This window comes from Salvelinus namaycush, chromosome 31 (assembly GCF_016432855.1).
Source record: "Salvelinus namaycush isolate Seneca chromosome 31, SaNama_1.0, whole genome shotgun sequence".
Classification (NCBI taxonomy): Eukaryota; Metazoa; Chordata; class Actinopteri; order Salmoniformes; family Salmonidae; genus Salvelinus; species Salvelinus namaycush.
Genome location: NC_052337.1, coordinates 19,427,531 through 19,443,458, shown reverse-complemented (window position 1 = coordinate 19,443,458; position 15,928 = coordinate 19,427,531). Strand labels below are relative to the sequence as shown.

The following is a 15,928-nucleotide window of genomic DNA, read 5'->3' as shown; positions in this document are numbered from 1 at the left end:
ACGCATACACACAAACACACCCTCTCGCACTCACTCATTTCACTGTACACACTCCCAGCATTCCACACACACACATCGCCAGCTGCCTCCTATGTAAGAACGTGTTCGAATGACCAAGTTAGCTTTTTTCTATTTTTAATCTCCCTTGTTACACACTTGTGCAACTCTCTCAAACAGCCTGCTTATCTCCCCTCATATGTACCATTGGGTCCAAAAACCTCATCATAGATAATGAATGCTGTTTCGTAAGCTTTCCCATTATCCCTTTTTAAATGGATTATAATTTTGGAATGATTTGAAATTAATGTTTACGCCAAGGATTATATCAATCGATGAGTAATGAGAAGGAAATGATACATTTTTCATATTTGAATATTCTTTGTGTGCACCTCCTATTAATTATCTTTACTTTATTTAAGCTGTAATTGTTTTTCTTTCTGAAATGCTGATTCTTACCTCTTCCAAGAGCATTTCATTTGTTTAATTAAAATATCAAAGATTATGTTTAAGATGATAGATTTACAGAAAATGTGCATATATTAACCTTTATTTAAACAGTCACATTGAAATAATACTATTTTACAAGAGAGCCTTGTATACATTTACAAACAAACCCAATACATAAATAAAGCACAACAGCCCTACATAATCATTCCAAATAAAACACACTATAAAACACATACACAACATTAAACAGATTTAAGAAATGCAATGGCATTCTGTAACATAAGTCTCCAATCAATCATTTTAAATGCCTGAAAGTTCCACAAAGGGGCAAAACTAAAAGCAGATTTTCCTAATTCTGTGGCGACTAAAGGGATCTCCGGAGTTATCCATCCCTGAGAACGGGTTTGGTAATTTGTACGTCTAAATTGAATCAATAAAGTAATGTACAGAGGAAGTTTCTGCAAGACTGCTATGTAAGTAAAGAAGAGTGCAGCTCTCTTCTTACAGAGGTCCATCCCACATGTTTGTAAATAAGACAATGAGTCCTAAAACTGTCCCCAGTGATAAAATGTATTGCTGAATTGAATACTGAGTCCAATGGTTTCAAAACAGAGGCTGCCGCGTGCATATAAATGTCACCATAGTCTGTTACAGGGAGCAGCGTTGTTTAAACAGAGGCAGGATTTATTTCTATATAATAAAAAATAATAGATTTCAGCTTCTTTGTAAAGTTTTCAATGTGTGTTTCAAAAGACAATTCATCATCATTCCAGATACCCAAGTACTTAGTGAAAAACTTGCTCCATTTGAAGTGCAAATACGCAACTCCTCGGGATCAACATTACGAGACCTAGAGAACAGAATAAAATTGGTTTTATTTGCAGTTAACAGTAATTTAAGCTCAGTAAGGGATTTTTGGGGGGATTGAGTCGGAATCATGCTGAAGGTCACAAATGGCCTGCTGACCTGAAGAGGCACAGGAATAAATAACTGTCATCTGCGTAGAGATGAATGTTACAGGTGTTAACAGTATATTCAATGTCATTTATATACAACGTGAACAACAATGACCCCAAAGTCGAACACTGGGGTACCCCTTTAAGGACTAAGAAATGTGGCTTTAACTATCATAACAGCCTGTAGTCTATATAACAAAGCAGTCAGACTGCATTTGACAATTCCGTGGCATATCATATATGGTTACATTATGCTACGTATGTATTGCAATTTTTTTATTATCAATCTGGAACTTTACTAATACATTTTTGAAAATGCATTTTTCTTGAAACCCTTCTACCATTTTTTTGTTTTATTAGTCTGCATTTATTTGATACAGTACCACAAAATCGCAATTTTAAGATATAGACTATTGCTTTCAGGCCAAAATCGGTCAACTGATTGTGACTTCAATACCCAAGCTTCCCTTTTCTCTCGCCCCACATTTGGAAGATACTGAGCTAGGGTGTGGTGCACTCTGGCAGGGTCGAAGAGCATGAGCCTTGACAGACTTTTTCAGAAATCAGATAACAACCCAATGTCCCCAGAAGGCTCTACTAATCGAACATACCTCACCTCACCTTGCTACACGTGTCAAAACTCCCATTTCCCCCTCAGAAAATCAACTGAGACCTGTGCAGTTTAGCTAGACTGCTGATCTCCCCACAAGGCCAGTAATGTGCTTTAGGGCATTAAAACAGATGAGCTCTTCTGACCTCGACCTTGAATGCCTTTACCTTTTTATCACCAAGTAGCAGAGTGGCTCAACCTCCCTGAGGGCTTCCTCAAATGAACAGAATGTTGCTGGCCAAACCAAGGACCAGAATGTTGCATTCCAAGCCAAGGACCAGAATGTTGCATTCCAAGCCAAGGACCAGAATGTTGCATTCCAAGCCAAGGACCAGAATGTTGCATTCCAAGCCAAGGACCAGAATGTTGCGGGCCAAACCAAGTACCAGAATGTTGCATTCCAAGCCAAGTACCAGAATGTTGCATTCCAAGCCAAGTACCAGAATGTTGCATTCCAAGCCAAGTACCAGAATGTTGCATTCCAAGCCAAGTACCAGAATGTTGCATTCCAAGCCAAGTACCAGAATGTTGCATTCCAAGCCAAGTACCAGAATGTTGCATTCCAAGCCAAGTACCAGAATGTTGCATTCCAAGCCAAGTACCAGAATGTTGCATTCCAAGCCAAGTACCAGAATGTTGCATTCCAAGCCAAGTACCAGAATGCAACATTCAAGCCAAGGACCAGAATGTTGCATTCCAAGCCAAGGACCAGAATGTTGCATTCCAAGCCAAGGACCAGAATGTTGCATTCCAAGCCAAGGACCAGAATGTTGCGGGCCAAACCAAGGACCAGAATGTTGCGGGCCAAACCAAGGACCAGAATGTTGCGGGCCAAACCAAGGACCAGAATGTTGCATTCCAAGCCAAGGACCAGAATGTTGCATTCCAAGCCAAGGACCAGAATGTTGCATTCCAAGCCAAGGACCAGAATGTTGCATTCCAAGCCAAGGACCAGAATGTTGCATTCCAAGCCAAGGACCAGAATGTTGCATTCCAAGCCAAGGACCGGAATGTTGCATTCCAAGCCAAGGACCGGAATGTTGCATTCCAAGCCAAGGACCGGAATGTTGCATTCCAAGCCAAGGACCGGAATGTTGCGGGCCAAGCCAAGTACCGGAATGTTGCGGGCCAAGCCAAGTACCGGAATGTTGCGGGCCAAGCCAAGTACCGGAATGTTGCTGGCCAAACCAAGGACCGGAATGTTGCGGGCCAAGCCAAGGACCGGAATGTTGCGGGCCAAGCCAAGGACCGGAATGTTGCGGGCCAAGCCAAGGACCGGAATGTTGCGGGCCAAGCCAAGGACCGGAATGTTGCGGGCCAAGCCAAGGACCGGAATGTTGCGGGCCAAGCCAAGGACCGGAATGTTGCATTCCAAGCCAAGGACCGGAATGTTGCATTCCAAGCCAAGGACCGGAATGTTGCATTCCAAGCCAAGGACCGGAATGTTGCATTCCAAGCCAAGGACCGGAATGTTGCATTCCAAGCCAAGGACCGGAATGTTGCGGGCCAAGCCAAGGACCGGAATGTTGCATTCCAAGCCAAGTACCAGAATGTTGCATTCCAAGCCAAGGACCAGAATGTTGCATTCCAAGCCAAGGACCAGAATGTTGCGGGCCAAGCCAAGGACCAGAATGTTGCGGGCCAAGCCAAGGACCAGAATGTTGCATTCCAAGCCAAGGACCAGAATGTTGCATTCCAAGCCAAGGACCAGAATGTTGCATTCCAAGCCAAGGACCAGAATGTTGCATTCCAAGCCAAGGACCAGAATGTTGCATTCCAAGCCAAGGACCAGAATGTTGCATTCCAAGCCAAGGACCAGAATGTTGCATTCCAAGCCAAGGACCAGAATGTTGCGGGCCAAACCAAGGACCAGAATGTTGCGGGCCAAACCAAGGACCAGAATGTTGCGGGCCAAGCCAAGGACCAGAATGTTGCATTCCAAGCCAAGGACCAGAATGTTGCATTCCAAGCCAAGGACCAGAATGTTGCATTCCAAGCCAAGGACCAGAATGTTGCATTCCAAGCCAAGGACCAGAATGTTGCATTCCAAGCCAAGGACCAGAATGTTGCATTCCAAGCCAAGGACCAGAATGTTGCATTCCAAGCCAAGGACCAGAATGTTGCGGGCCAAGCCAAGGACCAGAATGTTGCGGGCCAAGCCAAGGACCAGAATGTTGCGGGCCAAGCCAAGGACCAGAATGTTGCATTCCAAGCCAAGTACCAGAATGTTGCGGGCCAAACCAAGGACCAGAATGTTGCGGGCCAAGCCAAGGACCAGAATGTTGCATTCCAAGCCAAGTACCGGAATGTTGCGGGCCAAGCCAAGGACCGGAATGTTGCGGGCCAAACCAAGGACCAGAATGTTGCATTCCAAGCCAAGTACCGGAATGTTGCGGGCCAAACCAAGTACCAGAATGTTGCATTCCAAGCCAAGGACCAGAATGTTGCGGGCCAAGCCAAGGACCAGAATGTTGCATTCCAAGCCAAGGACCAGAATGTTGCGGGCCAAGCCAAGTACCAGAATGTTGCGGGCCAAGCCAAGGACCAGAATGTTGCATTCCAAGCCAAGGACCAGAATGTTGCGGGCCAAACCAAGGACCAGAATGTTGCATTCCAAACCAAGGACCAGAATGTTGCATTCCAAGCCAAGTACCAGAATGTTGCATTCCAAGCCAAGGACCGGAATGTTGCGGGCCAAACCAAGTACCGGAATGTTGCGGGCCAAACCAAGGACCGGAATGTTGCGGGCCAAGCCAAGGACCGGAATGTTGCGGGCCAAGCCAAGGACCGGAATGTTGCGGGCCAAGCCAAGGACCGGAATGTTGCGGGCCAAGCCAAGGACCGGAATGTTGCGGGCCAAGCCAAGGACCGGAATGTTGCGGGCCAAACCAAGGACCGGAATGTTGCATTCCAAGCCAAGGACCGGAATGTTGCGGGCCAAGCCAAGTACCGGAATGTTGCGGGCCAAACCAAGGACCAGAATGTTGCATTCCAAGCCAAGGACCGGAATGTTGCGGGCCAAGCCAAGGACCTGAATGTTGCGGGCCAAACCAAGTACCAGAATGTTGCGGGCCAAACCAAGGACCGGAATGTTGCATTCCAAGCCAAGGACCGGAATGTTGCGGGCCAAGCCAAGTACCAGAATGTTGCATTCCAAGCCAAGTACCAGAATGTTGCATTCCAAGACAAGGACCGGAATGTTGCGGGCCAAGCCAAGGACCAGAATGTTGCATTCCAAGCCAAGGACCAGAATGTTGCATTCCAAGCCAAGGACCAGAATGTTGCGGGCCAAACCAAGGACCAGAATGTTGCGGGCCAAACCAAGGACCAGAATGTTGCGGGCCAAGCCAAGTACCAGAATGTTGCATTCCAAGCCAAGGACCAGAATGTTGCATTCCAAGCCAAGGACCAGAATGTTGCATTCCAAGCCAAGGACCAGAATGTTGCATTCCAAACCAAGGACCAGAATGTTGCGGGCCAAGCCAAGGACCAGAATGTTGCGGGCCAAGCCAAGGACCAGAATGTTGCATTCCAAGCCAAGTACCAGAATGTTGCGGGCCAAACCAAGGACCAGAATGTTGCGGGCCAAGCCAAGGACCAGAATGTTGCATTCCAAGCCAAGTACCGGAATGTTGCGGGCCAAGCCAAGGACCAGAATGTTGCGGGCCAAACCAAGGACCAGAATGTTGCATTCCAAGCCAAGTACCGGAATGTTGCGGGCCAAACCAAGTACCAGAATGTTGCATTCCAAGCCAAGGACCAGAATGTTGCGGGCCAAGCCAAGGACCAGAATGTTGCATTCCAAGCCAAGGACCAGAATGTTGCGGGCCAAGCCAAGGACCAGAATGTTGCGGGCCAAGCCAAGGACCAGAATGTTGCGGGCCAAGCCAAGTACCAGAATGTTGCGGGCCAAGCCAAGGACCAGAATGTTGCATTCCAAGCCAAGGACCAGAATGTTGCAGGCCAAACCAAGGACCAGAATGTTGCAGGCCAAACCAAGTACCAGAATGTTGCATTCCAAGCCAAGTACCAGAATGTTGCATTCCAAGCCAAGTACCAGAATGTTGCATTCCAAGCCAAGGACCAGAATGTTGCATTCCAAGCCAAGGACCGGAATGTTGCGGGCCAAGCCAAGGACCAGAATGTTGCGGGCCAAACCAAGTACCAGAATGTTGAGGGCCAAACCAAGGACCAGAATGTTGCATTCCAAGCCAAGGACCGGAATGTTGCGGGCCAAGCCAAGTACCAGAATGTTGCATTCCAAGCCAAGTACCAGAATGTTGCGGGCCAAGCCAAGGACCGGAATGTTGCGGGCCAAGCCAAGGACCAGAATGTTGCATTCCAAGCCAAGGACCAGAATGTTGCATTCCAAGCCAAGTACCAGAATGTTGCGGGCCAAACCAAGGACCAGAATGTTGCGGGCCAAACCAAGGACCAGAATGTTGCGGGCCAAGCCAAGGACCAGAATGTTGCGGGCCAAACCAAGGACCAGAATGTTGCATTCCAAGCCAAGGACCAGAATGTTGCATTCCAAGCCAAGGACCAGAATGTTGCATTCCAAGCCAAGGACCAGAATGTTGCATTCCAAACCAAGGACCAGAATGTTGCGGGCCAAGCCAAGGACCAGAATGTTGCGGGCCAAGCCAAGTACCAGAATGTTGCGGGCCAAGCCAAGTACCAGAATGTTGCGGGCCAAACCAAGTACCAGAATGTTGCGGGCCAAACCAAGGACCAGAATGTTGCGGGCCAAGCCAAGGACCGGAATGTTGCGGGCCAAGCCAAGGACCAGAATGTTGCGGGCCAAACCAAGGACCAGAATGTTGCATTCCAAGCCAAGTACCGGAATGTTGCGGGCCAAACCAAGTACCAGAATGTTGCATTCCAAGCCAAGGACCAGAATGTTGCGGGCCAAGCCAAGGACCAGAATGTTGCGGGCCAAGCCAAGGACCAGAATGTTGCGGGCCAAGCCAAGTACCAGAATGTTGCGGGCCAAGCCAAGGACCAGAATGTTGCATTCCAAGCCAAGGACCAGAATGTTGCGGGCCAAACCAAGGACCAGAATGTTGCATTCCAAACCAAGGACCAGAATGTTGCATTCCAAGCCAAGTACCAGAATGTTGCATTCCAAGCCAAGGACCAGAATGTTGCATTCCAAGCCAAGGACCAGAATGTTGCGGGCCAAACCAAGTACCGGAATGTTGCGGGCCAAGCCAAGGACCGGAATGTTGCGGGCCAAGCCAAGGACCGGAATGTTGCGGGCCAAGCCAAGGACCGGAATGTTGCGGGCCAAGCCAAGGACCGGAATGTTGCGGGCCAAACCAAGGACCAGAATGTTGCGGGCCAAACCAAGGACCAGAATGTTGCATTCCAAGCCAAGGACCGGAATGTTGCGGGCCAAGCCAAGTACCAGAATGTTGCGGGCCAAACCAAGGACCAGAATGTTGCATTCCAAGCCAAGGACCGGAATGTTGCGGGCCAAGCCAAGGACCAGAATGTTGCGGGCCAAACCAAGTACCAGAATGTTGCGGGCCAAACCAAGGACCAGAATGTTGCATTCCAAGCCAAGGACCGGAATGTTGCGGGCCAAGCCAAGTACCGGAATGTTGCATTCCAAGCCAAGTACCGGAATGTTGCGGGCCAAGCCAAGGACCGGAATGTTGCGGGCCAAGCCAAGGACCGGAATGTTGCGGGCCAAGCCAAGGACCGGAATGTTGCGGGCCAAGCCAAGGACCGGAATGTTGCGGGCCAAGCCAAGGACCGGAATGTTGCGGGCCAAGCCAAGGACCGGAATGTTGCGGGCCAAGCCAAGGACCGGAATGTTGCGGGCCAAGCCAAGGACCGGAATGTTGCGGGCCAAGCCAAGGACCGGAATGTTGCGGGCCAAGCCAAGGACCGGAATGTTGCGGGCCAAGCCAAGGACCAGAATGTTGCGGGCCAAACCAAGTACCAGAATGTTGAGGGCCAAACCAAGGACCAGAATGTTGCATTCCAAGCCAAGGACCGGAATGTTGCGGGCCAAGCCAAGTACCAGAATGTTGCATTCCAAGCCAAGTACCAGAATGTTGCGGGCCAAGCCAAGGACCGGAATGTTGCGGGCCAAGCCAAGGACCAGAATGTTGCATTCCAAGCCAAGGACCAGAATGTTGCATTCCAAGCCAAGTACCAGAATGTTGCGGGCCAAACCAAGGACCAGAATGTTGCGGGCCAAACCAAGGACCAGAATGTTGCGGGCCAAGCCAAGGACCAGAATGTTGCGGGCCAAACCAAGGACCAGAATGTTGCATTCCAAGCCAAGGACCAGAATGTTGCATTCCAAGCCAAGGACCAGAATGTTGCATTCCAAGCCAAGGACCAGAATGTTGCATTCCAAGCCAAGGACCAGAATGTTGCATTCCAAACCAAGGACCAGAATGTTGCGGGCCAAGCCAAGGACCAGAATGTTGCGGGCCAAGCCAAGGACCAGAATGTTGCATTCCAAGCCAAGTACCAGAATGTTGCGGGCCAAACCAAGGACCAGAATGTTGCGGGCCAAGCCAAGGACCGGAATGTTGCATTCCAAGCCAAGTACCGGAATGTTGCGGGCCAAGCCAAGGACCAGAATGTTGCGGGCCAAACCAAGGACCAGAATGTTGCATTCCAAGCCAAGTACCAGAATGTTGCGGGCCAAGCCAAGTACCAGAATGTTGCGGGCCAAGCCAAGGACCAGAATGTTGCATTCCAAGCCAAGGACCGGAATGTTGCATTCCAAGCCAAGGACCGGAATGTTGCGGGCCAAGCCAAGGACCAGAATGTTGCGGGCCAAACCAAGTACCAGAATGTTGCGGGCCAAACCAAGGACCAGAATGTTGCATTCCAAGCCAAGGACCGGAATGTTGCGGGCCAAGCCAAGTACCGGAATGTTGCATTCCAAGCCAAGTACCGGAATGTTGCGGGCCAAGCCAAGGACCGGAATGTTGCGGGCCAAGCCAAGGACCGGAATGTTGCGGGCCAAGCCAAGGACCGGAATGTTGCGGGCCAAGCCAAGGACCGGAATGTTGCGGGCCAAGCCAAGGACCGGAATGTTGCGGGCCAAGCCAAGGACCGGAATGTTGCGGGCCAAGCCAAGGACCGGAATGTTGCGGGCCAAGCCAAGGACCGGAATGTTGCGGGCCAAGCCAAGGACCGGAATGTTGCGGGCCAAGCCAAGGACCGGAATGTTGCGGGCCAAGCCAAGGACCGGAATGTTGCGGGCCAAGCCAAGGATAAAATGGCTGTGTTTACACAGGCAACCAAATTCAGATATTTTGCCCAATTATTTGCAAAAGAGCTCATCTGATTGGTCGAAAGACCAATTAGTGGAAAAAGATCAGAATTGGGTTGCCTGTGTAAACGCAGCCTTTATAGCTTAGACCAGCTCCCAGTCGTTTTCGACTCCGCTAGAGTAAGGGCCAATGAACCGAAAAAGATTGTCATCACAAGGGTAGAATACTATATGGAGGAGCATGGACAGTTAATAAGACCAGGGTTGTGTTCATGTTGTCAGTCGAGCAGGTGAAGGTGTGGCTGTTAGTTGTATCAGGTATGTTATTGCTAGTCTGGAATATCCTCTCTAGCATCCAGTAGTCGGTGCTGCTCACTGCCTTTCTTTGTCAGAGGGTTGCAATTGATGGACCATAATATTTAGTTAATGGTTCCCCCTCCCTTCCCTACTACTTCCTGTCAACCTAAATCCAAAAGTGTGATTTGCTCTGTCTGCTTATTGGTTAGTTTCACTCTTGTCATGATCTGTCTTGCCTGCATTGTGATGCATACGCCATGCTTAAAGGTGCAATGTGTAGAAATTGCTCTACCATTTCCTGGTTGCAAGAATTCTAAGTTTGTCTAATTTCAGTTTGACACAACAAGCAAGTATAGTGTAGATTATCATTGTGCCATCTAAACCTCTGTGAAATATATTTTCCAGTATTTTTTCAATTGTTTGAAGCTGGTGTAAAAGATGCAAAAACTTCACTTAAGAACTAAGTATAGAAATAATACACATACAGACTTGCTTTCAATGAGAATGACAGATCTACACTCAGTTTATTAGGTACATCGCCCCGTTCACACAAATGGTTTGTTCCTACAGACAGTAAGTCGCCTGGCCGTGGCTTGCTATATAAAGCAGGCTGATAGGCATTCAGTTACTGTTCCATTGAACGTTAGGTCACTTGTTTTGCCTATTCTAAGTGACTGAGCGTGGTATGATCGTCTGCTAGGCGCGCTAGTTCCAGTATCTCAGAAACGGCCGGCCTCCTGGGCTTTTCATGCGTGACAGTGTCTAGCATTTACAGAGAATGGTTCAACAAACAACATCCAGTCAGCAGCAGTCTTGTGGGTGAAAACAGCTCATTGATGAGAGGTCGAAGGAGAAAAGCAAGAATCGTGCAAACTAACAGGCGGGCCACATCCGGGCAAATAATGGCACAGTACAACTGGTGTGTAGAACGGCATCTCGGAACACACAACATGTCGGTCTTTGTCACAGATGTGCTATTGCAGCAGAAGACCACACCCGGTTTTCTGTTTCATCAGAAAAACAAGAAGCGCGATCACCAACACTGGACAATTGAGTTGTGGGAAAAACATTGCCTGGTCAGACGGATCCCGGGTTCCTGTTGTGTCGTGCTGATGGCAGTGTCAGGATTTGGCGTAAGCAGCATGAGTCCATGGCCCCATCTTGCCTGGTGTCAACGGTACAGGCTGGTGGCAGTCATGTAATTGTGTGTGGAATGTTCTCCTGGTACACGATAGGTCCCTTGATACCATTTGAGCAACGCTTTCATTCCCCAACTAATTCAGGCTGTTCTGGAGGCAAAGGGGGTTCCGACCCGGTACTAGATGGGTGTGCCTAATAAAAAGTTGCATATTGCAGCTTTAACAGTGCTGTTATTCTGTGACCTTCCAGATGGTTTGACATTGGCTGTCTAATCCTGGAGGATCCTGGAGCTGGCATTCACATTGAGACCTTCACTCAGGCTACGCCACTGGCCTTGGAGCACGTCCAGCAGGTAGGAGCTCACAGCTGCCACTACTGCACCCTCATGTTAACAGTACAGTTTGCCCCACAACACAATGATGCTCAATTAATGACATATATTTACTGTATCTCTTAATGTGGTTGCATGTGTTATCAATGTTAGATTGCTGTTAGCACTCAATGTTAGCACATACCATACACTTGTGTCTATTGAAAAAGTCAAATGGAACTTTGGGGGGGAGTTTTAGTCTTTCCCTCTGGATGAAAAGCCATCAGTGTAACGACAGGCTGCTACCCATTGTACCATAAGTGCCGCTTTTCAAAATTCGACCTGTCAAAGCTGTAGCATGGTGTTGTATTGAAAAATAATTTCATCATGTAAACTTAATTGCCTTGATTTAATACTCTGTGAAAATGAGTCTTTCGGTCAATGCTGTGTCACTGGTGAAATTGGAACATTGCTTCAAAGTAAAAGCGTGAAAGGGTTTGAAGGCAAATTGCTTTCCGAATTGTTATAATTTAAGCAGTCTCGAAATATTAAATCATGTTTATTTATTAAATGTGAATTGAGTTGAGTGTAAATTGTTGTTAGTCTACAGAATATGGACTAGACAGTGTAAGGAGAGTGGTTGTATGAACAGGTGTTGGTGAAATTAATGCATGTAAATGTCAAGTGATAGGAACACTATCTTTCACCTGTCCCCAAAGGCCCAGTCCCTGACCCCGCCGGACTACAGCCTTCGCTGGTCGGGCCTACTGGTGACGGTAGGCGAGGTGCTGGAGCGCAACGTACCCAATGTGTCGCGCACGGACTGGCACCAGGCCTTCACGGGCATGTCCCGCCGCCAGATGATCCAGAGCGCCGCCAATGCCCTGGCGGGCATGTACAAGCAGCAGCTTCCACCCAGGACAATGTGAGGTGGCACCATATCCCCCAGCCACCATGTCTTTAAACTGACAACTAGGGGGAGGGAGAACCAGAGGAGGGGGTTGGGCAGAAGTGGCAGCCGTTTCACCAAATGGGATTCCTACTCTGCTGCTAGCTGTCCGTCCTGATTGGGCAAAAAGCCAAATGCAATTTTCTCGTTATGTTTTATTATTTGTGTGTAGGAAGGTTTTATGGGTTGAAACATTCCGACGTGCCAACTGGATGGAGAGAACGACGGAAATGGATTGTTCCTTCAAAAACAGGAAATCATCATTTATTTCTAAATCAACTTTTTTCCACCAGCTAAGGCCCAGAAAGAAATGCCGTTTTAGAGATAGCGTAGAAAACTAGCTCATTAAAGTAATGATTGATTATTTGAATTTTGTCGATTGTCCCCCTTTTTATTGAGAAAGTATTATTTGTGATCCTGAATTTGTTGTTCAACAAATTGTATTCAAGTCATGTAAATCTGTAGAATGCGGTGTTGTATTACTTTTGGATGAACACGCAGGCGATTTGTAAATGGGGAACGATAGTGCTTTGTCTCTTTTTAGAGCAATGATCTCATTTTGCCAGGTCCGGAGTTCGTCACTGAAAATTTGTTATATTTCCATTATAGGTCCATTATCATTTCTACACATTTTCGCTTTTGGTATTAGTCATTTTAAAGTGTATTGATTTTGTCAGTACAACTTTTTTTGCAAATATCAGAATTGGGCTGCGTTTATAAACACAGCCATTTACTCAAACCACCTGTGGGCCAGATTGGACCCCCGTATGTTTGACACCCCTGTTTTTAGAGAGTATAGCCAGTGCTAGTTGGTGTAGTACGTCAACCACCAACCTACCACTTGGGGGGGGGGGGATATTTTTTCTGTATGAATTACCTGCAGGCTAAATGCTATCTTGAGATCATTGCATGTAACTTAACGTTTATCATTGCATGTAACGTATATTTATGCAAATCTCTCATTGACATCAACTTGGGATTTACATAAAAGTCCATTTCACACTTAGCCTATGTAACTCAATGGAGGCTTTGGACTGAATGAGCTATAATGTACCAAGATATCAGGGCCTTAAAATCCATAAGTTGTAATGTTTTGTACTTTTTTTGTTGTATGTATACATGTGTGTGTTAATATAACAATTGTTGTCTGTACATTAACGCTACATAGGTTATTACATGTACACATACTTTACATGTTAGTGGAGGCCAATGATTTTCAAATGGAGAAGGGTGAAATTACATTCTTTGATCTACGAATTGGAATGATTCCTTGGAAGGTGTTTCCTGATTGAAAATGACTTGTCTGGTGATTTATTGGAGCTCAGTATCGTAAGTCAATTCTTTAGTTTGTCCAACATCACCATTCTGTTCTATACTGTGTGAACGCACCCCTTGCAAGAAACAATTTTTTAAATGTTTTACTCGAGTGACAACAGAAGAGTGCAACAAGGAAACACAAAGCTGTATATGACCTCTGGGGTTTTGTTTGGAAGGCAATCCATTTGTTATTTGTTGCTGCTGCCTGAGGCAGTAGTACATTCTGTTGTCCAAAACATGGAAGTCCCATGGTAGTGGGATGCAACACTACTAGATCAAGAGGTCAGTAAACAACTTTTCTCCAATAGTTATTCAACTACACCAGAGAAATACTAGGACTTTGTCTAAACTCTTTGCTTTTTAACTGGTTATGTACAAAACAGATTTTCTGTGTTGTGCTTTTCTTGACTTCTAAATGTGCCTTCATGGGGAGAGTAAATATCAATTTTTCATACTGGTTTGTCTCTGGTTTGCATGGTTATTTGGCTTCGATAAGAACTGCCACCTAGTCAATGTCCCCGTCAATATTTAAGAAACTGACACCACACATCTCTGCCTGTCACAACCAGTGTGTGCCTCAGGGTAAGATATAAAGATATTGACAGAAACTCTGCACTGAATCGGGCTCCAGAGACACAATTAACCTACGGATCGATGCACCATCGCTGGATTCGCTCTGCTTATTGTACATGGTTTGTAAGGTTAAGAAAATCCTGTGAAAGTCATAGAATTTAAAATGGTGTTTTCCAGGCCTGGAAAAGTTTTGGAAAATGATAAACATCTGAAAAGTCATGGAAATAAAGGAATTTTTTTAGTGTAATGTATTCAGGCACTGTTTTAAAATATTTGATCAACTAAATTATTAACATATCAGCCAGGATCGGGGTGACGTTTGCGCGGATCACCTGCATGTGTGTGAGACGATTGGGACGTTTCTCAAGGAGAATCACGACAAGAAAGAATCCAGCTTTTGTCAAATTAACGTTAGATTTGACTTTTCGTCGCAGGTTAGGAGAATTCGATTCAGGTTATGAAAAATATTATGGTTATGAACCCTGGCCTTCGTTATGAACACTCGAATAAGACATGTTTTCCACACTCTGCTGCCTTGCTTAAGGCCCTTGTCCTTATGTTGGATTTCAAGGGGTATGAAAAGCAAAAATTCGAAGAACTAAGAACTTTCAATGTAGAACATAAGGTGGCCTTGGAATGAAGTAGCTAGCAGATTAGAAAGTAAATAATTTACAATAGTGCTAAGTTCAGTTAAATGTAATTTAATGATTCATTGAGAAATGCATATATTCAGCAATAGCATCACCAGGATACTAATATTGATATGGTACTACAGTACATATGTTAAAAACTAATAAGGATCCATTTCTAAGACTTCCATTACAGACCTCGAACACTTTAAGAGTCCCTTTCAAAACAATATCTTTCAAAACACCAGCTGTATCTTCTCAACTTCTCTTATACTTTCAATAAATTATTAGACATTTACACTCATTAGTTATTCACACTGCATGAATTAACGTTTCCCCTTAAAATGTAATTACGGAGAACAAGGTACGTCCCGGAGTGTCAGGAAACAGTGAAAATGTTCAGCGCTGTCATCAGCCTGGGGAGACAGTACAAACTACTGACCAAAGATGTTATGTCCTAAATGACACCCTATTCTCTATTTAGTGCACTACTTATGACCAGCCCTGGTCAAAAATAGTGCACTAAATAAGTGATAGGGTGCCATTTGGGACGTGGTTGAAGAGACAGAACTATCAGGCGAGATGACCTCAGAGGGTGAACACACAGAGGACAAAACGACAGAAGTCGAAAGGATAATTGCTTTATGAAAGCAAGTTCACTGACTACTTGTTCGCAGTGATTTAGTGGTAGTGTGTTCACTTCCAATGAACTCTCGACTTACTGCTGAGGCCATGTAGTGTACAGTGTTATTTTATGTCGGAGATGAAACAATGAAAATAATGGTTCCAATGAAATGTTCTGTTTTGTATTATTGTATTATCCTGGCACATGATATTATAAATTATAACCATAGGCTTTTAATGTGTCCAAGAAAATACATTTACATTTAAGTCATTTAGCAGACGCTCTTATCCAGAGCGACTTACAAATTGGTGCATTCACCTTATGATATCCAGTGGAACAGCCACTTTACAATAGTGCATCTAAAAAATAGATGTACAGTTGAAGTCAGAAGTTTACATACACTTAGGTTGGAGTCATTAAAACTTGTTTTTCAACCACCCCACAAATGTCTTGTTAACTAACTATAGTTTTGGCAAGTCGGTTAGGACATCTACTTTGTGCATGACACAAGTAATTTTTCCAACAATTGTTTACAGACAGATTATTTCATTTATAATTAACTGTATCCCAATTCCAGTGGGTCAGAAGTTTACATGCACTGAGTTGACTGTGCCTTTAAACAGCTTGGAAAATTCCAGAAAATGATGTCATGGCTTTAGAAGCTTCTGTTAGGCTAATTGACATTATTTGAGTCAATTGGAGGTGTACCTTTTTTAAATGTTTTATTTATTTCACCTTTATTTAACCAGGTAGGCTAGTTGAGAACAAGTTCTCATTTGCAACTGCGACCTGGCCAAGATAAAGCAAAGCAGTTCGACACATACAACAACACAGA

At 45.9% G+C, this 15,928-nt stretch overlaps 1 protein-coding gene and 1 long non-coding RNA gene across 3 annotated transcripts in view; one reads left to right on the top strand and one right to left on the bottom strand.

Moving 5' to 3' along the window:
• The window catches only part of prrc1 (proline-rich coiled-coil 1), a 44,264-nt gene extending 30,541 nt beyond the window's left edge, over nucleotides 1-13,723 (top strand). For both annotated transcript variants that reach the window (XM_038970022.1, XM_038970021.1), the window contains exons 8-9: nucleotides 10,940-11,042; nucleotides 11,720-13,723. In XM_038970022.1, the coding sequence (XP_038825950.1) occupies nucleotides 10,940-11,042; nucleotides 11,720-11,929 (313 nt within the window). In that variant the 3' untranslated portion in view covers nucleotides 11,930-13,723. The remainder of the gene's footprint in view (nucleotides 1-10,939; nucleotides 11,043-11,719) is intronic.
• On the bottom strand, nucleotides 532-2,776 carry LOC120025476. The gene is made up of 2 exons (XR_005473025.1): nucleotides 2,181-2,776; nucleotides 532-1,297 (listed from the first exon to the last, which is right to left on the bottom strand). It is a non-coding gene; the product is annotated as an uncharacterized LOC120025476 (long non-coding RNA).
• Nucleotides 13,724-15,928: the final 2,205 nt, after the last annotated feature.